This window comes from Drosophila tropicalis, unplaced genomic scaffold (assembly GCF_018151085.1).
Source record: "Drosophila tropicalis isolate 14030-0801.00 unplaced genomic scaffold, ASM1815108v1 contig_859, whole genome shotgun sequence".
Lineage (NCBI taxonomy): Eukaryota > Metazoa > Arthropoda > Insecta > Diptera > Drosophilidae > Drosophila > Drosophila tropicalis.
In genome coordinates, this window is record NW_027173353.1 from 3,724,269 (window position 1) to 3,745,885 (window position 21,617).

Genomic DNA, 21,617 nt, shown 5'->3' on the forward strand with positions numbered 1-21,617 from the left:
AAATTATGAAAATGTGCAAAATGTCTTAATTTTATTGGGCTCCCCTTTTTAGTGATAGGTTCCCCTCGGGTAAATATTTAAATTTCTTAATTAAAGTCAAAAAATTGTTTTTATTTGGGTTTAATATTGAAGAAAACAAAAAAAAACTTAAAAAAATTACAAAATTCTGCAATAGAGTAATACATATTCATTTATGTAAAGCAAATTAAAATATAAAATGAAATTCAATCAGTAGAAATTTAGGCAAATACTTAGACGTACATCCAATTTTCGATCAAAGGCTGATAAAGCACCTTTTGTTTGTGCTCATTTTCATAGAGCTCCACTTCGAGCAGTCTGTGTCCCTTTCTTAATTCATCATGGTAGGTACTAGGATGGAAGACCCTGGCAAATACAAACGGGTGAGCGCATAGACAAGCATGTAATGCCTGACGCACCGTCTGGTCTGAAAAACTTTGATTCAGCTTTACTTTGTGAAGCTTCACGCGGAACGAGCGCAACGGGTAGGTGAACAACTGTGTGGGCATTACTTTGAGACTTGAATACGGCACCGTTTCGGTGTCATGGAAATCAATATATAATACTGTAGCACGTTGTGTGGCTGGATGCAGTTCCGTTATGGTTGCACGATACCATTGCTTATCCTTGGCGTACTGCGCCAGACAAAGGGTATCGACTTCTGGATGAAGTGGAGCAGCCTTTTTGATTACTGCGCTGGTCTCTTGACACAGATTAATGTCAATTTTGGTGAATTCAGTAAGACATGGTGAGATCTGGAGCTCAGTTGCGGACACAACGCTATCTACGGTACACAAAAACTGATTGACTCCAATTGGTAAACTTTGTGGCTGAAAACAGATCTCTGCATCATAAGAGAATACCGTAGATGTGTCTACAGGAATGAAATCCACTTTGTTCATCATATCCTGTAAAAATAGAGAAACTAAGTTTAATTGTCATTTAAGGCAAAACACAAACAGAAAACAAACCTTTCTACGCAATTCAATGCGACGACGCAATTGTTTCAGGACAGCGCTCGAGTGAGGTTCCAAATCATCCGTTTTATTGTTATCAAAAGACAACGAAATATTAAGTCCGGTAGGTAGATCTCCGCAGTCGTCTTTATTTTCATGGCTGTTTTGAAGTGGAATCGAATCATTCTCCTCACTCTCAGGTTCAAGATCCTCAAAAAAATTTGCATCGTTCTTCTGTTTTTTGCGGTAGCTGTACATACCAAAGAGTTTTTGTGCCATGGACATCTCTAGAGCCTCTTGCTCACAGTCAATGTCGGTGTCGCTATCCGAAAGATTGATCTCCTCAACCAGTGCCTTTTTTGGCGGTGGTGGCTTTATGGTTGAATCGTCGTCGGGTTGCAACTCCTTAACAGGTTCCCCGAAATGTAGCAACTCATCAAACACTTTGAAACTGTCCAACAGATTATTCTCCAGCGGTATGGACTCACCCATTTTAGAAATCATCTCGCCAATGTCAAGGTCATCCACTTTAATTTGACAGGATGGTATTCCATTAGGGCCCTTCACGTCTATTACCCGCACACTGCACAATTTCATGACGATCTGCTTATGCACAGTGTCCATCTCGACAATGGTGTACTTCTTTGATACGGTACGGGCTCCATGAATATCCACCAACCAGCACATCGCTTTAAGTTGGGGAAATGGTGCATATGGCAACATTTCGGCAGATTTTACCAATTCATCGTTGCCATAGTCAATAAAATATACGTTATATTCTCCCTGTAAGTTGGCCAAACTCCGGACAATGCCGCGATAAAGTAAATTATCCAAATGGTAGGTGACCAATACGGGTTGACCAACCACATAGTGATGAACGCCGCCCAGACGGTTTATCATTGGCTTAAAGTGTTTTTCAAGTGTATTACGCATTTGCTCCAAAAATGGTTTATCATTGGCAAAAGTTAAATATGCCTGACATCCGTAATTAACGTAGGTGGGCAGTGCCGTAAAGATGCTTTTCGTACACTCGCGCGGCATTGTCCAAGCCAGGGGAGCCGAAGTCTCGCCTGTGGTAATTGAAGACATATTCAAGTCCGTGAGAAGTTTCAGTGGCGGCATTTCGTCATTGTGTTGAGTCAGCGAAAGGGAGACCATCGACTGACTCAGTGATTCCTTACTTGCAACCAAGTTAGACGCCTGCATGCCATCATCAATGTTTTCCTGGCACGATTGCAAAGTTATTGAGCACGAAGATTCAGCTTCTTCGTTTGAGTTAATGTCAGACCGAACACTACTTTTGTTCTCATCCTTGAAAGCTATTTTCGACAGAACAAGCATATCGTTAATACTCGAATATTTGACACGTTCTGGAGCGAATGGCCCTGGGATTTCTGTGCGTGAGCCCCAAAGGACGACGGCTAGAGAATTTTCGTCGCGTCCGTAACTAGAGACTTCCAATCCATTGTAAGCCTGCAGGTGATCCCTAAAAGAATCGATGTTCTGGGATGTCCAACGACCACTTTTGGGATGTATGCCATACAGATGGCAACGCAGGGCGCTATCCGAAATAAGCATGTGAGCCTCATCAATGGTGGTCAACTGACTGGCTGGGATATCTGAGGCCAATTGGCCCAAGTCACGCAAACGAATGCGATATTTGGGTGATTCACTGTCCGAGAATATGACCTTTACAATTATGCCACGATGCCACATCATCTCCTCATCACATTGGGCCTGAAAGTGTACATAGCACATATCGCCAACGCTCCATTCGCAACGCGGCAAACACTTTTCATGCATTTCGGCGGCTACTTTCTGTACCAATTTCTTCAGGCTCTCAATAGCGGGGATAAATTGTGGTAGAGTCACGTAGAATTCATCTGGTTGCTTGACGTACAATATCTTGATAGGGACACGTTTATTTCGATTCCGATTCATTTGAGAATAAGTATCACCTTCTGCCAGCGATAGGTTTGAGTTCCTCTTAGTTTGTTTTTTTATAAATTTACGCGTGTCGTCATCCAGACGTGAGAGACGCGATGCTGTTGATAGTGCCAGTAGTCGACTAGTATCTCCAGTGGACTTGCAGTGATTCTGCATAACCATCTGGGCGCCCACACTGATCATATCACCACAAGGACGGATGACATTCAATGCAACATGAACAAAATCTTCACGCGTACCGACAATCTCCATATGGAGCTTTGGATTCGAAGTCAATTGAGTAAATGATTTAATTGCATCCGGTGTCCAGAGATATCCATGCTCCGCCAAAGTCTCCACATCAGCCAAGCGACATTTGATGGCCAACTCGGTGTGCCAAAACTTTGATGGCAGGATAAACAAATGATCCCAAGACACTTTCTGCACGGTGCCAATATCCACAAGACGAACGACCACAAATCCTGTAGGGCCAAACAAATAACAAATGAATCGACCAAAGTATTAACATCAAATTACTTACCTTCGGGCAGCATTTGCTCAATGCGTGCCCGATGCCATTGGTTCTCCGTTTGCAGGACACATGCCAAGTGCAAGCGACCCAAATAAATATTCTCCAACTGACTCAGATGCAAACGATTCATCACACTTTGCAGTGTCGTTTGCATCTCATAACGTTTCGACTCCAAATCGTGACGCATCACATAAAACTCATGGGGCGTATCAAGATGAAGAATCTGCGCCATAAAAGCATCACCAAACACGGCCTGATACATCGGTAAACGTTGTCCTTGAAGGGCAACCAATGGTTTGGGTTTCACGGCATTGGCGGCGTACGCATTACCGTAACAAGCGCGCGCCAGGCCAGTGTATAAAAAAGATTCCCGCACCGAGATGTTTGTATTATAATTGGTAACCATGAGTTCCACTTCATATATATTGTTGGGGCCTGTGGGACGTCCCATGGTCACGTACACAGAATTGCTGAAATTATACGTTATTATTTCGTGCTGGCTAAAGGGGAATAAAATATCCTTTACTTACTTTTGTACGAGCTGTTTGAAAAATTTAGTAGCCTCGGCATCCCATTCAGGGCCGCCATTGCGGGGCATTAGATGCTTTAGTTTACAATTCACGGCTGCAAAGGGTATCAGGGTCAATTTTCTAGGCAGCTCTCGAAAACTGAAATGTTTCAAATTCATATTAGTATTATGGATAAGAGAGAGAGAGAGATTTTACTTACTTTTTAGCATGCATTTGATACTGCATTCCGATATCGGGCAGTATGACTTGATATAAATCTTTTTCTTGCAATTTCTCACTAACTAATGCACGATGATAACGATTCCCCTCACTGTGATAGATTATATAATTCTGGCCCAAAACAATCTTCTCGGGCTGACGACAATCGGATGTCTGACAAAATGCCTCAATCTCACGCTCTATACGCTGGGCAGCATGTATGCCCTGGACAAAGAAATCTTCGGGCGAATTAATGGCACGAACTTTTAGCATAATATCGGAGTTGAACCACATACGATTATTATTGTTACTATGGTTGTTGTTGCTGTTACTTATATCGATGTCTGAGAAAGTGGTACGCATGCACTCAATTTCCCTGCGGATATTATTATTCGGCATTCGGGCCCCTTCAGTTGAACTGGAAGTGTTAGAGATGCTGATGTTATTTCGTTTACCAACATCCTTCGTGGAGGCACGTTTCATTTTCTTGTTATAGTTTGCTTTTAGCTGGGCAGTCAGTGGACAGAGATCAGGACTTTGACCTGGTTGCGAAGGAGCAAGGTAATTAAGCTGATTCTTTGACTGTCTAAATGACTTCTTGTTCAATTTTTTATGCTGACTTTGCTTGGCATTTTCCTTTTCACTGCTCGAGAATTTAAAAAACGAGGAATCATTCTTAGGATCCTCACAAATGCTCGAAATTGGGCTATTCATTTCAAAGACACTTTGAAAGCGTACTTTTATTTGGGGATCAATGAAACTGCATCGAAAGTTTTTGCCCAGCAGTGCAGTCATGGTTTGGCCACTGCTGACGGCAATGTCAAAGCTAAAAGAAGAAGAGATGGGATGAGTTGACATAAAGTGAATATAGTTAATTGACTTTGCTTACCTATAGGGATTCTTATCCAAGTTGGTGACTTGAACATTAGCTGGCATTTTATCCAAATGTCGTTCAGTTAGGCCCATGAGCTCCTTAAGCCAAACATTTCTTGGCACTCCAAAGTTGCTCTCAGTTTCATAAAATTCGCGTAGAGTCTGGAAAAAAAGGAATGGCGCTTTATCAGACACACCACCATTCGCTGGTATATTAAAAGAAACCCACCTTGAGGACTGTTTCATAGCCGTTTAGATTGTTCATGGCTTCATTTAGCTTTATCTGAGGCGACAGACTGGACTCGCGTAACTTTTCAATGACCTGCAGTTCAGCCATTTGCAATAGGCCATGCAGATGGCCAAAGTGTTTGGATATCTTGGTCAATGTTTCTATGGCATAGTCGCCCAGTATCTTTTTGGTATTCTTCACCACCTGCAATGCAAAAAGTATTAAAATATTTAAAATAAGATGCAGATTAACAAAAATAAATATATGTATGCACATTCTAAAGACTCTCAATTCCATTCTCCACTTTGAATGATGGCGGGGGGGAAAACAAGTGTCAGTTGAGTTGCCACTTTTAATTGTGCGCATTTCTCAATAGGCAATTGAAGGCAGCAACTTCTTCTTCACATCTTTAGCCATGGAATGAACGAGACAACGATCATTATCAAATGATTCCCCTATATAGTTGTTGTTGTTATTGTTGCCATTTGAAAGTGATTGTAAAACATCAACCCAAAAAACTTTATGACAGCTGATTTGTAGCAGATGACAGGCAAGTTCGCGCCAACAGCTCGTTCTGCCATAAATGGCAACTACATCTAAGTCAAACCAAGAGACCTGAAGAGTCGTGTAAATGAAACCCATATAGAGTAGAAGCCCAGCCAGCTGATCTCTGGGCACATCATTATAACAAGACAAACGAATACGAAGCAAAACATAACAAAGATCGACATAAAATCACTTGATTTTTACATGAATCTGAAGTGCTCAATTCACTCGACCTTGTCAAGGGTCTCTTCAACACAAAAAAGAAAAAACAAACTGACTGAAGTTGCCAGCAATAGACAATTTCATTGTTTCATTTGCCAGACAAATTAAATGGGCAAAAAAAGTAACATACGCAATCCAAATTGTTTCAATAAATAACATATTCATTCCGTTGTTCAAATTGGTCCTTGCCAATTAAAAAGCTCAAGTTACTTCCTCTCCCCACCCTCCAAAGCCAACCATTCACCAACCAAAGTAACAACCAACGAAAATGGTTTTCAATAATCTCCAATCTGTGGTCGCAATTTTCAACAATTATCGGCGAAACCAACTTCCTACGCATTGCGATTTATGGCCTGGCCAAAAGAACTCTGCGAGTGGGCTCAATTGAAGCTAACTACAACAATACCCCAGAAATAATAACAACTAAGCAGAAATTAAGCCACCATACACTTTGTAGTAATATTTTTTTAGAGAGCTCAAATGATTTGGCTTTTGCTTTTGCTAGACTAATTGAACATGGTTAAAACAAACACACACACACACATACACAAATTATGTGCCCACATTTATAATAAACTCTACATTAGTTTGTGTTATAATTGATAGAGACCGAAATCTTTAAAAACACTTGAAAATCTTTTGCTAAATTTGTCAGTATTAAAGTTCAGGATTATGACAATCTTCTCGAGTAGCTGATATCCTATATTGAGAACAAATATCTAGCCAAATATTGGATTGGATGATTAGTACTGACTAATCATAATGAATTCGATTGGGAAAAACTTTTGAAAGCGCGCAAGATTTCTTGTTAATAAATTCTTTATTCAATTATCCTTTTTCATTCATGAACAAATAAACAAAATACTTCAAATATTTATATGCACAGTGTCCTTTATGGGAGAAAACTTCTTCCCTTACCTTCTTTACTAACATTGAATTTACTTATTCAATATATCATTATACAAATTTTACCCATACCTTTGGTTTTAATTGCAGTAGGACAAGAAGTGTTCCTTGTGTGTTAATATCCTCCGAAGAACTCATTTCCTTATAACTCCTATAATGGTCACTGGAAACGCTTGTGAATGAGTGAACAAAATTAAACAACTCCCATCAGTGAACGGGCTAAAACTTGTTCCTTTTTTACTCTCCCACTTATTCAATGTCAACCAGGGAAAGTTAAAGATTACTCCTATTTTCGATTGAGCCGATTTCCAATCGATTTCAAAAAGATTTGTCTTAGATGCATCATAATTAAAAATAAGCATCAAACACTTTAAGATTATTAATATAAAATAAATGAATTAAAAATCAATAAAAAAGAAGTTCTGGGTTTAATCTGTACTTTTGTCAGTTACACACATATTTAATTAAAAGAAGTTCTTAGATTCTAAAATTGTTCTTTGACATCGAAAGTAAAACTTGCACCAGAGAATGGCTTAATCAATATACCAAAAAAAAAAAAAAAAGAGGTTTCTTTGGCCTTGCATAGTTTATATTGCCTTATTTATATTAATCTTCATCTATTGTTGTTAGATTCATAACAAGAAGTAGATTTAAGTACCAAGTTAAGTACTTGGATAGATTCCCATTAATGATTTAACCTTGCATTATTGACAACAGTGGCTAGTTAATCATTAACCAAATTCTTTGGGTATTAAACAAAGTTTTACATTGATTTTATGTTCAAGCATTTAGCAGGCCATTTAAACGATTAGCTTGTAATTAAAGTTGGGGGGAAAAATCAATAAAAATGAATTATATATACAATTATAAAATCTCAATTTTCAGCTGGAATGAACATAAATTTTGGTGTGTGTTTGCCGCTTGTTGCTTTTGTCTGTCTTCGGTTTGGCAATAGGCTGGCTGGCTGGCAGGCTGAACTGGCCGTAGTCCGTCGATCACTCGGACAGTCATTCAGTTCATTTGGCCAGTTTATCAATTACAGTCAGAAGAAGAGAAGGAGTGCCGGTGGAGGAGCGGGAGGAGTGGGCAGCGCGATTCGGTGGCATTTTGTACCGCCTCGTTAGACATTAGTGCGTGTGCCGAAATCAACTTTTGCTATTAATAATTGTTATTTTTACTGATGTTTGTTTTTGGTTTATTTCTTTAAAATTTTATATAACACATAATTCGTTTCTGTTTTGTTTTGTTTTCAATTGCCATTTTTAATGGGCACGTGTGGGCGGCCAAATCAGGGAAGCAAACTCTGTTTCTTCTTTTTTTTTTTTTTTTTGCACGCTCTGGTTACGGAAAGCTGTCTCTGCCAGCCGCTAATGTGATTATGATTTATGTTTAAGGCCTTGAGATGCTGATGCTGCTGCTGCTGCTGGCTGTCCAACTGGCAACTGGCAAGGCTAATTGGACATGCTGGTCGCCTATCTCAGCCGAGACAAATATAAATCAGACGTTCTGCTACACACAAATTATTATTATGCAGGCCAGTGGCTAAAACCTATCCACAACAAAAGAGAGAAGAATGATTGTCGGTAAAGACATTCTGTATATATTTACCACCATCCATACTATATACATATGTACATTCATGTTCTGAGGCAGTTTGTCCAAAAGACTTAACAATACTGCACAAGGTCACATCTTCCATGCAATGCGCAACAACCACAACATTAACGACGACGATGCTCAAAAGCCAACAAAAAATGAAAGGCCCCCAAAAAAATCAAATTCGGCACAGCAATAAAGTGTCGTTGTTTTAGAAGGTTTTTCCGTTCTGCGCGAGGGTTGTTCAAAGGAGAATCTACTAAAGATTACTGCCTCGGGTTTAAAGACGAGGAATTCAATGATGGGAAAACCTTTTTGGTCTAAATTGTATATAGTTAGCTATAGCTATCCTTTTAAGTACTTTAACTACAACCCTCGCATATCCATAATTACATGATTAATTAAAAGGCAAGTCAGTTGGTGGCTTCTATTAGCCACGACTTTGCCTAATGTACTTTTTTTGGTTTGTCTTTTTTCTTTTTTTTTTTTTTTTTTTGCGATCAATTGTCGAAGGTTGTCGAGAGACGCGACAGAGATTGCTTTTAGTTAGGGTCGCTCGATCGTATCTCCCTCCACACTGTTGTGATTCATTCAGACAATTTGCAATTGCGTAAGGCCTCCTTCAATTCAATTCAATCCAAACCAATCCAATCCAGCTAGCTCAGCTTGCTAGCCAGCTAGTTAGTACAATTAAAAGTGAGCAAACTAAACATTTTGGAGGCACGACAAACAAGTTCAGAGCCTTACTCAATTCTAGAGACAAAACAGAGAGGATTGGAGTATGAAAACTGAGAGTGTAAGCCTGGTCTGAGATGACGCTGGGGCGAACGTTGGCAACTAAAAAAATATATTCAACAACAATTGAAGTCAGTTGATGTTGAATCGTTTGGGTGAACGGTTGGCTTTGGCTTTTTGAGTCTTGTTTACGCGATCGAATATCGTAATATACACACACACACACACACACACACAGTTATAAATAAGACTAGTTGAAAAACACTCCCCGAAAATAAAACAAAAAACAATTGCAGCCGGTTACAACTAATAACAATAAGAAATAATAATAATAAGAGTGCAACAAATGCGAATTGGCGTCTGTGTAAGAAGTGCAACTACTGTGTCTGTGCCATATTTCGTGCCCCATTGTCTCCTCGATCCCCACCACCGACCAACACCAACAACAACAACAACAGTAACTGCAACTTAAAGCACCCGCCCGCTATTTTAGCAGCATATTAGGCAACTTCACATACAAAAGTCGTTGCAGTCGTCGTCGTCGTCCAAGTTGTTGCATGTTACAAAGTAACAACAACAATTTTGTTTTTTATAGGCCAACACACAGATTCATGCAAATTTTCAAACAATCTTTCGCTTTTTGGTGTGGCTCCATCCCGTCAAAACAACAGCAACAACAACTTAAATCAAGGAAAACAAACGAGAGCAACAATTGCAAGCAAATTGTTAAATAGTTAACTACTGCTACCGAGAGACTGCTGCTAATAAAGAAAGATTAACTATAATTGCTTCTTTAAAATGAAATTTAATGAATCGTGAATACCAATTTCAATAGAAAACAACAGCAACAACGACAACAACTGCTGCAATTTCTTTACTGTTGCTGCCACAACGTTTAGTGGTTTTGGACAAAATACTTAAATTATCTTGCTAGTTGTTGTTTAGTTATAATTCATAAACGAAAAGTTTTAATTTACATTCACCAACCAAAACAAAAAAAGGAAAAGTGATCACCTGAAATTTCATTTTCCTCCTTTTAACAAATTAACAGCAACAACAACAACAACATGTTGCCAAGGATAACATTTCTGTTGATTCTCATTTGTGGATATTTATTATTTACAGGTAAGTGGGGAAAAAGCGAAAGTAAATGAATTTGTTAAAAAAACTAATGTCCAATGACAAAATCTCTTTAGACTTCAATAAAAACATTTGCAAATTTTTAACAAAATATTTTCTTTAAAGCATAATTTAAATATTGAAACTAAAATTAATTGGTAATAGAAAGTGAAATCAAGGTGATTTTAATATAAATTTATTCCTTTTTCCATTTGTTTTATAGGCAACATCTTGTAGAGTTGAGCCTAAGACAAGTTACATAACTGTCAAAGTGTGTGGGAAACTAAATAAATCTAACTCTTAAGTAAAACTTATATAAAAAGTTAAAAGATTTTATCTGTGTAATTGACAAGAATGAAACATTAAATTCAATTAAGATAACTCAAGAGCTTTAAAGACTGTAGATTTCAAGCAAATGTAGAAACGATCATAGAAGATTGTGTTTGTAGAAGAATGACCATCAACTCCTCTGATTGGTTTCGACCATTTAAAGATGGGTGGTTGGTTTTTGTAGCCAACTTCAGTTTATATGAACAAGAATGGAATGTAGTTTATGGTCATAGCAACTATTAAAACGACAACAACAACTTTTGCTTGGATTTAGTTAAATCAAATTACATAAAGCAAAAACCAAAACCCAAAGTCGAATGCAATAAATTCAAGCAGATTACAAGATGCGTCGACACCGTCATGCTGCTGATGCATTGGAGGCGTATACGTTGCCCGGGAGTGGGACGAACGAGCGACCGACGGACCGCCTTGATGTGTCAAGCGCGGGCTGGCTGGCTGGCTGACAAAACCGCAAGCCAAAATCACTTTTGTATGTGACTCGGCCCAATGTATTGCATTTTATGGCTGTTTGTTGTAGTTGTAAATGCTGCTGGTGGTTGGGCACCACTTGGTGGCACTTTATGGTCACTTGGCGGCAGCTTCAGGCATGCGTGTATGTTATGGAACATGACCGAACGAACGGACACCGGACCCCGGACGGTCACTGGCTGCCGGCAAGAGGAGAGACGCCTTGCATCATCTAAGCATCATCAAGCATACGACACGACCCGGTACAAGTATTTATTTATTAGCCGAGAGTCGACAAAAGTTCACATTATTTATGAGCCTTTTGCTGCTGCTGCTGCGACTGCTACACCTGATGGTTTTCGTTTTGGTTTTGCAAAAACCCAAAAGACTTTCTAATTTCAACCCAAGCATAAGTATTCAACATCATAACGAACATCATCATCATCATCATCATCATTGGGTGGGTTTGGGGCCAGACAGGAAAGTTCCCTGTACTACGTTTGACATTTGCATCGAGAATTGAAGGTTGTCCGCACCCAAAATCACAGTCTATCTCATTCTCTCTCACTCTCGGCCTTACAGTTCTTGAAACTGCACGACATTTTATGCGGCATTAATACAAAAAGCCATCCACAAATGAGGCAATCATCCGCCTTTGCCTTGTGCTTGCTGTGTTCTTTGCCATTTCAGTTTCAAGCTGAGATTTTAGTTTTGTCTTTTAATTAACAGCCATGCTATGCCATTGAATTTGTTTATTACTACTCGTGGTTAGTTATTTGTTTAATAAACTTATTCAGCTAATTTTGTCAAATGTTGCCCACACAAATGCGCAGAGAGACACAGACTACAACAACAACAACGTGGCAAATGTCAATGCAATGACAATTGTTTTTTATTTTGCATTACAATAAAACAACTATTCCAACTTAATACATGCATACATACATATGTATGTACAGTACATTGGCTGTGATATGCAAGAACATTTGATCAGATAATGTATCTGGGAAACTGGGAATATGTTATCGTTCATAATCGAAATAATTATGACTATAATTTTGTTTAAATGCCTTTTCAAGCACTCTTAAATATAAAAATTTAAACCATTTTCAACCCATTTTGTTTTCCTTCTTTTCGAACAGCAAATTTAGACATCTTTAGAAAAGTTTTAAGATTTTATCAACTACAGTTCTTGACAAAAAAGTTAGTTAGTTTCATTAGCTTTTGTCCTAATTTGTTTAAAAATAATTTTAAGTTTAAAATTTTTTTGTGCTAACCCTCTAAGACCTACGAAAATTTGCATTCTGACCATTTTGGAAACTAATTTAGGTTTAAAAGTTTCATTTGTTTGTTCCCAACTTAAATAAATTTCCGAAATTTCTATTAAAATCTCAAGAGGCTTAGAAGTTTAAGAAAGGTTTCATCCCATTCTCATTATTGTACAAGGATAACATTGTCAATTTTTAAAACATTCCAAAAGTCCTTTTAATCAACTCATTTAATTATTTAGTTGTTAGAATTGTTTATGATGCTTGGAATATTTTTATAATAAATGAGATTGAGATAGAGAGTCTGAAGCTGAGACAATCGAGACGCTTATAGGATCCAAGTCGCTGTGTGTGACTTTAACTGGGTAACTTTGGCAATAGATTGTTTCTACTAATTTTCAAATGGGATATACTTTTTATGGTGTACTGAATGACAAAATGCCATAAGTAGGTGCATACATATGAATGTTTCCCCATCCTCCCCCCCTCAACCACTATTTCAATGTTGTGGGAGTCTCTTTTTACATTTTGTGACGACTCTCCAAAGTCTAGACCAACTTAAAACTTACAATCTAATATCTGAAAGTTGCCAGTAATGCTCTCAGTGTCTGTTTAGGTTGTTGTTTTCTTACATTTTTTTATTGTTGTTGTTGTTGCTTTTGCAATAATTGAGAATGCACTTTTGTGTTGTATGGTGGCCCATCTTAACTGATGGCTTCCCACTCACATTAACCATTCACGGAACCGATGCAAAACTCTGCAACTTACTAAAAACTACTAACAACATCCGCCACAAAAGAAGAGGGGGGAATGAAACAACAACAACAACAACAATATGTCAAAACATTTGCCATTAATATGCAAATGATTTTCCAATGATGGCAACTAAAATTTATGATCAAGCAAGAAAAAAAAAATCTTCGTCTTTAAATACTTTACTTTTTGAATGCTAAATCTATGCGAAGCGGAAACCTTTTATGATAAAAATCGCCTGATATACGACAAATATTTGCAGTTGTTGTTGTTGTAGCTGCTGGTGCAACAATTCTCTACCAGAGATGTCATATATTGGGGTCCCAACGGCTGCTGCAGTTGTCAATTGTGGGCATTGGCCAGGTGGAGGAAATAACTTGTTCTCCCTCCCCGCCGTAGTCTTCTCCTCACCTCCTGAACCTTGGGCACGCACGCAAAAAAATATTTGAACACATTTGCATTTTGCATGTTCAAATTAATTGATTTATAGATAGAAAAAACTTGCATCAAGTGGTCCTTTCTATACCCTCTCTAATATGTTCTCTTTACTCTATCAAGACTAACATTAGATAAACACTCTTGTCTTTAGATTCTTTCATCTATGCCAACCCAAGCCAATAAATAAAGTTTACCCTTTTCTTGGGTAAGGGTATTAGAAGTGGCTCAATCCATAGCCAATACGCACACACAAAAGATTTAACCGGACAAACATTTTTGCGCGTAAGTCAAACATTTGGCACACATGAGAAAACAATTTTTACGACTGTCAAATGGCAATGCGGTTTGGTTGGGCCAACGAACCGCCCAGCTGACATATGCAAATATTATGCCTGACAACCAGTAAAACGATAAACCTAAAAGAAATATATTTAAAGGAGAAACCAAACCAACAAATGCCAAGATTAAATTGACGGCCAACGACACGACAAAAGGCCTAAACCAAAAACAAAAAATATGGCTAAAATGGCTACAAAAAAAAGTCTTACATGTATTTTGGTTGCCCTCGTCTATACTTTTTCTCTGTCTTTCTCTCTCTCTCTATCTCTGTCTCTTCTGTTGATCACTTCAATTTCTTGCTTAATGTTAATGCTGTGGCATAATTTTCAATTAAAATGAAATTTGTCTCTGTGTGTGCGGCGACAAATTGCGGAAAAATTCTGTCATTTATATTTATGAGCTATGGCAGATGAAAAACTGCCACAACACGCAAACGCACACACACACACACACGCACACACACACACACGCACACACACACGCACTTAGTGTGCCAGGGGGGGTGTGGTATTTCAATGCAATTAACATGCAATAAAAATGCATAATTACATATAAAAGCTTATTATTAAATAGATTTTGGGTAAGACAAACAATGGATTTTGTGTGGTAGAAAATTGAAATGAAAAGGGGCTGAAAGTAGCTTTCATTGGCTCCAAATACTTCAAAGGAACTATAGATGAATTATTTATATATTCTATTCCTTATAGAATAAAGATATAAAGAATAAAGAATTTCTTTTTAACCTATAATGGCATAAGAAGGGTCTTTGAAACTTTGAAAAGGTTTGGTAAAAGGTCAAAACATGTCATTTCTAAACATTAAACATAGATTTATATATAATGTACTTATAATGGTTTGCAAATCCCTACAAAATATGGCGTAAATTTCCTTCTTTCCGCATGATACTAAATCTTGAGTGTGGTGAATTAGTTTTTTTGTCTGTTTTGTGTGCTGGAAAAACGATTAACAACAAGAAATTGGTTGTTAATGCTTTACGATCCATAAATTTACATAATTAAGAGTCAATTAAAATGATAGTTTAGCAATTTATGGTACGAGAGGGAAAGATAATAGATTTCATTTTATCTTTGGACTATGGAAAATCGACAATCGATTGGCTAAGGGCTTTAAGAAGTCATAAATACACAAAATGTGAAATGTTTTTACCATTCTGTTGACAATAATTGGCAAATAAATCATTTATAAAAAGCAAAAGACGCCGCCAAGCCACATGACACACACGTACACACTCACACAAACATCCTTTCACAACAACAATAACAACTGGGCATCATATTGTGGGGCAGGAAAGATGCAGATAATGCAACGACATTGGATGTTGATCCGACTACGTTGCGGCGGCACGTTGCATGTGCAACGTAAAGCTGCACAAAATAAATAAAGCTCATTATATAATTGAATCCTTGATAGGCTGATTATCCACACGGATCTGTCTCGCAATACTCCCATATACCGCCACATCTAACGTGTCCCCCGCTTCGCAGCTTATTAAAAGGATAATGCACACAGTCAGTCAGGCCAGGCCAGGACAGAACAGGACAGGCAAACCAGGCGTCGGGCAAAAGAATGCCAGCAATGGACCACACAAAAATTATGTAAATGAATTTCCTGTTGCATGCACCGCGACGACATTTCCATAAATCTGTCAGGTGAATTGGACACACCATCGTCGATGTTTATTATGAAGCAGCTAGCCAAACTTTAGTTAGTCTATATATACATAATTTAATATAGAATCATTTCTATATACTTTAATACATGTTTAATCAAGGCAACGCCATCTTTTTGGTTTCTTTTCTTTTGAAATTGTCGCCCCACAAACAAAAAAAAAAAAAAAATGTGCAACGAGCTCCACCTAAAAAAAAAGTTTGCTTTTATGTCGCTTGATAGCCAGTTTAGTGGGCCAACTCGTAGATTTTAACGGCAACTTCATGCAGTCACGATTTGTTACACACACATATACATAAATATAAGTTTTATATATAACTTAAATATATACATGTGGCTGTTGTTGTTGTTTGCAAGCCTCCTTAATCTATTGACTAAATGCATTGCATTGCATAAACTGGCATAAAACAATACAACAAACAAGTTCGACGACGCGCACAAATAGCTCAAAGGCGCTTTTTGTCTAGCCAAAAAGCAGCAGGGAGGCGGCTACGACCCCCACCACACACACACTCACCCTTCCCCCTCCCTTAGTGTGCCATTGACCACCACCCTACAATTTCAATACCTCTAAATTATGAACGCAAACCAAATGCATTTGTTATGCTCCGCCAGGCGGCGGCATCGGGATTTATCCATTATTTCATGCATAGGGGCGAGACGGGAGGGAGAACGAACTTGGCCAAATGCAAATTGCCAAATAAAATTTTTAGCCCGGTTAGAACAGCTTTTTGGCCGCGGTTTCGTTTATTTTTTCCTCTTTTTTTCCTATTTTTATTTTGATTGTTATCGCCAAGCGTAAAAAGAAAACCGCCCACTAGTTTTTAGTTTTTAACCGCTGACAATTTACGAGCGAGCAACTAACTTTGTTTAACCAAACCAAACACAATTGGTCTCCGACTATAGCCAGAGGCGACTTTTGCATTGCTGATTTTTTATTTTAGCTTAAACATTTTCAACTCAATTGAGATGCATAGAAAACTGTTTCAAAATTAATTGAGAACTCTCTTTCCTGTTTTAAAAGAAATTGCATGTAGAAAATAAAGTTTCTAGTCGAAGAATGTAAAAGAATAGAAAACTAGTTAGAAGTTGTATAGAAAAGGAAGGCCATTCAATGAATGAATCTTATCATATGATTTACAATTGGAAGTAAATGGCAAACTATTGAACCTCACTAATTAGGCAATTCCTTTTACCTTTACCTTTAGTGAGAAGGAATCATAAATAATGCCATAAACTTAAACAATTGCTACTGATAAAAACCATGAGGCCTAATTTATGTGCTACCTTAATATGATCAAGACCAGGTGGGTATGGCGCTTTTTAGGTGGCGGCCCTAAATATTTCATGGCTAATCGTTTTGGCCCGGCTAGACGCAACAGGCAGGCAGGCAGGCAGGCAAACTACCCAAAAGATACCGACAGCAAGCAAAACTAAATGGCAATTTGATTTATTTAGTTCAAGTTAACCAAGTTTTATCAATTGCAAAAGCGAAAAAGGCGCCAAAATATTTCAATGCAAGAAACGCAATTACAATTGTGAAATGCGTTTTTGCTCTGTTTTGCTGTTTAATTTCCCCCAGCTGCCTCAATTTCCCGCGCACACTCTACCGAAAGGCAATTACTTTAATTATGCGACTGCAAAACCAAAAAACCCAATCGCATTGGCGACGACAAGCCACCAACCACCAGGCAACACCATCAGCCACCATCACTGGAGGAGCAGAGCAATACAGGAGGGGCCACTGTTGCGGCTTGCAACACATAGGAGGGAGATAGTCCATGGTTACCTAACCCCAACCAACAAAAAAAAAAAAGCGCAACGCAAAGCAAAGCAAAGCAGCAACGCCCGACGTGCCAAAGGGGTGTGCCATGACGCACTGCATCCGCTGCTGTTGACTCTAAATGTTTCTCATTTTAATGCGTGATTTTTTTCACCTCCGTTTCCCCTTCCTTTCTCCTCCACAGACAACTTTTGACATTAAGCCCCCCGAAAATAACGAAATGCGTGGCCATTGGACATTGTCGTAGATAGATATAGATATTGGATATATGTGTATATATTGTTGCTATACCAATTTGTCGCCACATTTGCCGCAGCAACAGTTGGTATTGATCCTTAGTGCTTGGTGCTGGCTGCTGGTTCGACTCTAATTACAATTCGATTTTTTTTTTTTTTCGCAGTAATTATTTCAATTGTAATAAATTTTGTTGTTTTTTTTTTTGTTTGTTTGCCATTTTTACGAAATTCAATGTTGCAATTTGTCGGCCTCCATGCCATCGAGTGTGTGAGTAGGTATTTATAGACGTGTGTGTGTGTGTGTGTTTGGAGTGTGGCTAATAATTTTGTTATTAATTTTATGTTTTTTTCTTGTTTTTGGTGTGGGTGTATGACTGGGTTTGAGCATTATGTTGCTGTGGATTGCACTTAATTGCTTTTTACCCTTGGGACTGAGTGTGTATGTGTGTGTGTGTATGTGTGGTGTGATTAACTGTAATTAACTAATTTTCTCGAGGTGGGCTAAATGGATGGATTTAAATATACAATTTACAGGACTTAACCTATTAATATTAATCTGTAAGAGAAAAGAGAAAAGGGAGTATGGATAGAAAAGTTTGCCATTTTGGAAACGACTATAAAATGGATATTTCAACAGGACAAACATTCGAAACAACTAAGTAAGCTGGCGTAAGACTAGTTTGATCCAAAAAAGATAGATGCCAGATCTTAGTCTGTTCGAAAACCTATTAGGAGATGTTGAGCGGGTTGTGTGGCAGCTCCAAATCCTTCAAACAAATCTGAGGAAGCAAAGCCTCAGATCCTCTTGATCCGTTGTCAGGACTCCATGACCCGCCCCATAACTCATTATGTAAACTGTAAAACCAATTCAAAGAGGATTTCCCTTTAGCATTATTAAAGATAAATTGTTTTACAGATTTCTAAGAAACTAAATCTATTTCTAATGTATCCAAACTCTTTCTAACCTAAGCCTTGAACTGCAAATTTACCAGAATATCAAAGACAGCAGCACTTAGCAAGATCATTCATTACATCTTTCAAATTTTCAACAATTTATTTACCAATTTTGTAGATTTTTCCTTATTGTCCAATCAACTTTTGTTATTAGCAATTGATTAAAGTCAGCTCGAATAAGATGGATGGGTTTTAACAACTTTCAGTTAGTTTTTTTTCCTTGCTGCCTTTCACTCTGTCTATAATTGGGCCATGAAATGGCTTCACAGTTAGTCACCTCAGATTGCAGCTGCATTCAACTAAAACATTGTGTTCCCTTGTAGATAGAGATAGACTAACAATAAGTCGTAGCCTGTCCACCTAATTGATATTGGATGAAAGGCCTACATACATAGTTATAAATTCACTTGCTAAATGAACAAAAAACCTGAAGTGCATTGGATTACACAATGCTACAATAACTTGAGCCGGCTAAATGATCGAACAACAGTAACAACATATAGCGGAACAAGGTTAAGGTCAATTACAAGCACTCTCAAAGAGACAACAAAACACAACGACAACTGCAACAACGCGCCAGGCGGCAATGAATGTGAATAAATTGCGCGAAATGTAGAATAAAATTAACGACAAGTTTTTTGGGTTTTCATTTTATGCTTAAACTTAAATTCAAGACGTCAAGGCAATGCAAGGCGAGTTAATCGAAATGTGTTGTGGGTTGTAGAGGAAGCAGTGCACAGTTCCAAAGAAGCAAAAATGAATCAAGTTTTGTTGTGTCTCTTGTTATTCTTGTGGTCACAAATCACAGAGCTAATGAGGGTCTCTATGCGAAAGATTATGCAAAAATAAATTAATATTGAGCAATTACCGCAATGTTCTAGCCTAACATGTTATTTTCCCAAAGATGCTGCAAGGTCAACAACCAAAATGACAACCGCACGAACAGCAGCACCAGCAACACATTGAGCAACATAATGTGACAGTGAGAACATGTTGCACAATTGCGGCAGCAACAGCAGCGACTAAAGAAATAACTAATACGAGATGTGTTTGATTAGTTTCTGCTCTTCTTTTACTTTTAGTCAAGGCTAAATTCCTTTCAATCAACTGGAATTAGAAATTATAAATAATTTTCAAAGATTTCACTGCTAATTTTTAAAATTTATAAGTGATTTTAGATGAATTACGAATTCATGACTAATGCTGGCTAATTTGTTAACTCTAGTTAGGGGTGGGGCGCCTTACTTTAATGTTACTTTTGACATTAAGTATATTAGCATATGGCGCCCCCATAATTCACAGGAAATCGCAAGACTTTATGATTTTTGCAACGTCATCTCGACTAGCCTTGAACTTTATGATTTTTGTTTTAAGGTTTGGCTGTTGAAATCAATTTATCTATTTCAATTGTTTTTCGCAGATTGCCGCGAAACGGTACGCTCAAAACGGGCAAAACGCCCTCGTGCCCCCGAACCAGTGAACTTTGAGCCAGAGCCGCAACAAGATTTGGAAAACGATGAGAGTGGCAGTCAAGAGAAGGATCTACCAGAGATACCAGATAATTTTTTAAGTCCATCGGTGCGGGAATACCTTGAATTGGGTAAATCCATACCGGGTAAGTACTATATACAATACAATGCAAATATAATAACAACAACTATCTGTTGTTCATGTTATTGACAAGTCAATCAATATGCATGCATGGCCTGGCTGGTCCTGTACCATTGGTCATTAAGTCTAAACCCAATCCCACCAATAACAACCAGGCACACCCCATCGAACCAAACCATTTAAATTTTTGCCATTTTCATGCACAGCAAGAAGAAATGCATCACTTCATGCCGAGGACACAAAATATAGCAAACAAACGCGGTTATTTTTTTGGGTTCATTCTCTCCCCTTTTTTTTTTTTGTTTTAAATTATTTTTCCGAACCGAATATTTGGCACAGAACTGCATCTACTCGTAAATTCATTTATTAGCGACAGATGCGACGAGTATCCTCCTCCTGCTGCCCAAATAAAGTCCACAGAGCCACGAGCCTCCCGTGAGTCATTTGGAAAGGGGCAACGACAGATTTGTTTATGTCAACCGAGCAGCATTCAGTAAACATTTTTTGTTTTTTTGGCACATTTTTTATGTTGGGGGCTCGGTCTGCAACTGCATTTGACATTTCTGGTGCGTTTTTGGTTTGTTTTTAGTTGCCTGTGGTGGATACGGGTTTTTCTTTTAAGTAAAAGTCTGGTGAAGTGAAATTGATTGGAAACGCACTTTTTTGTTTTGGTTTGCTGTATCGCTAATTGCAATAACAAAATCATTTGCAGGTCGTCCAGGCGTTGACTATCCCATACTATCGGCTGTTCCCTATACAAACTTCTATTGCGATGAACAGGAATATCCCGGATTCTTTGCAGACATGGAGACCAGGTGTCAAGGTAAGTCACAGTCTCTCTCCACTCAAAAGCAATTGAATTTTGACTAGAGCATTCTCTCTTTTGTAGGCTGGCACTATTGCGACATTGATGGAAGGCAGGCATCATTCCTTTGTCCCAATGGCACTCAATTCTCGCAGGCTGTCTTTGTCTGTGATTGGTGGTTCAATGTTCGCTGTGATCTCTCACCCAGACTGTATGCGATCAATGCGCGTTTATATCAACGCCCTAAAGTGAATCCAACACGACCTCATCGCATTATAACCAAGGAATTGGTTGATGATATTTTCAACTAAGGCACGTGAACAATCAGAAACTTCCTTTGTTCATTTTTGAGACGGCCTATTAGTTTACTTAGTTTAGGTTTAGAGTAAATGTAATTCAAATTTAGATCTTCTTTTCACTTTTACTGGATGCTATTTGACGAACGTGTGCAAACAAATGTAATGTGCTTTTTGTTTGCTTCATTAATTAGTGTATACATTTAAATCCTTATGATGTTTGCCAATGTCATCCTAATCTTGTAAATTCAAAAATACATC

The 21,617-nt window shown here is 38.2% G+C and overlaps 2 protein-coding genes across 2 annotated transcripts in view; one reads left to right on the plus strand and one right to left on the minus strand.

Annotated features, from left to right (window-relative positions):
• Window positions 1-90: 90 nt before the first annotated feature.
• qin overlaps window positions 91-21,617 on the minus strand; it is a 64,759-nt gene continuing 43,232 nt past the window's right edge. Inside the window, exons 4-10 of the mRNA XM_068297950.1 lie at window positions 5,263-5,466; window positions 5,050-5,195; window positions 4,162-4,986; window positions 3,963-4,100; window positions 3,442-3,902; window positions 990-3,382; window positions 91-926 (exon numbers count right to left, since the gene is read on the minus strand). Coding sequence (XP_068154051.1) covers window positions 252-926; window positions 990-3,382; window positions 3,442-3,902; window positions 3,963-4,100; window positions 4,162-4,986; window positions 5,050-5,195; window positions 5,263-5,466 — 4,842 coding nt within the window. The 3' untranslated portion in view covers window positions 91-251. The remainder of the gene's footprint in view (window positions 927-989; window positions 3,383-3,441; window positions 3,903-3,962; window positions 4,101-4,161; window positions 4,987-5,049; window positions 5,196-5,262; window positions 5,467-21,617) is intronic.
• On the plus strand, window positions 10,252-21,411 carry LOC137583068 (uncharacterized). Its single transcript, XM_068297958.1, has 4 exons — window positions 10,252-10,392; window positions 20,065-20,259; window positions 20,968-21,078; window positions 21,145-21,411. Exons 1-4 carry the CDS (start codon window positions 10,335-10,337, stop codon window positions 21,369-21,371), a joined length of 591 nt encoding a protein of 196 aa, XP_068154059.1. The 5' UTR covers window positions 10,252-10,334; the 3' UTR covers window positions 21,372-21,411.

Bases quoted from the DNA above. Each gene is read 5' to 3' on its own strand.
- LOC137583068 (XM_068297958.1), top strand. From the start codon at position 10,335: ATGTTGCCAAGGATAACATTTCTGTTGATTCTCATTTGTGGATATTTA. The intron at 10,393-20,064 runs GTAAGTGGGGAA...TGTTTTTCGCAG, and splicing joins TGGATATTTATTATTTACAG to ATTGCCGCGAAACGGTACGC. The intron at 20,260-20,967 runs GTAAGTACTATA...AATCATTTGCAG, and splicing joins ATTGGGTAAATCCATACCGG to GTCGTCCAGGCGTTGACTAT.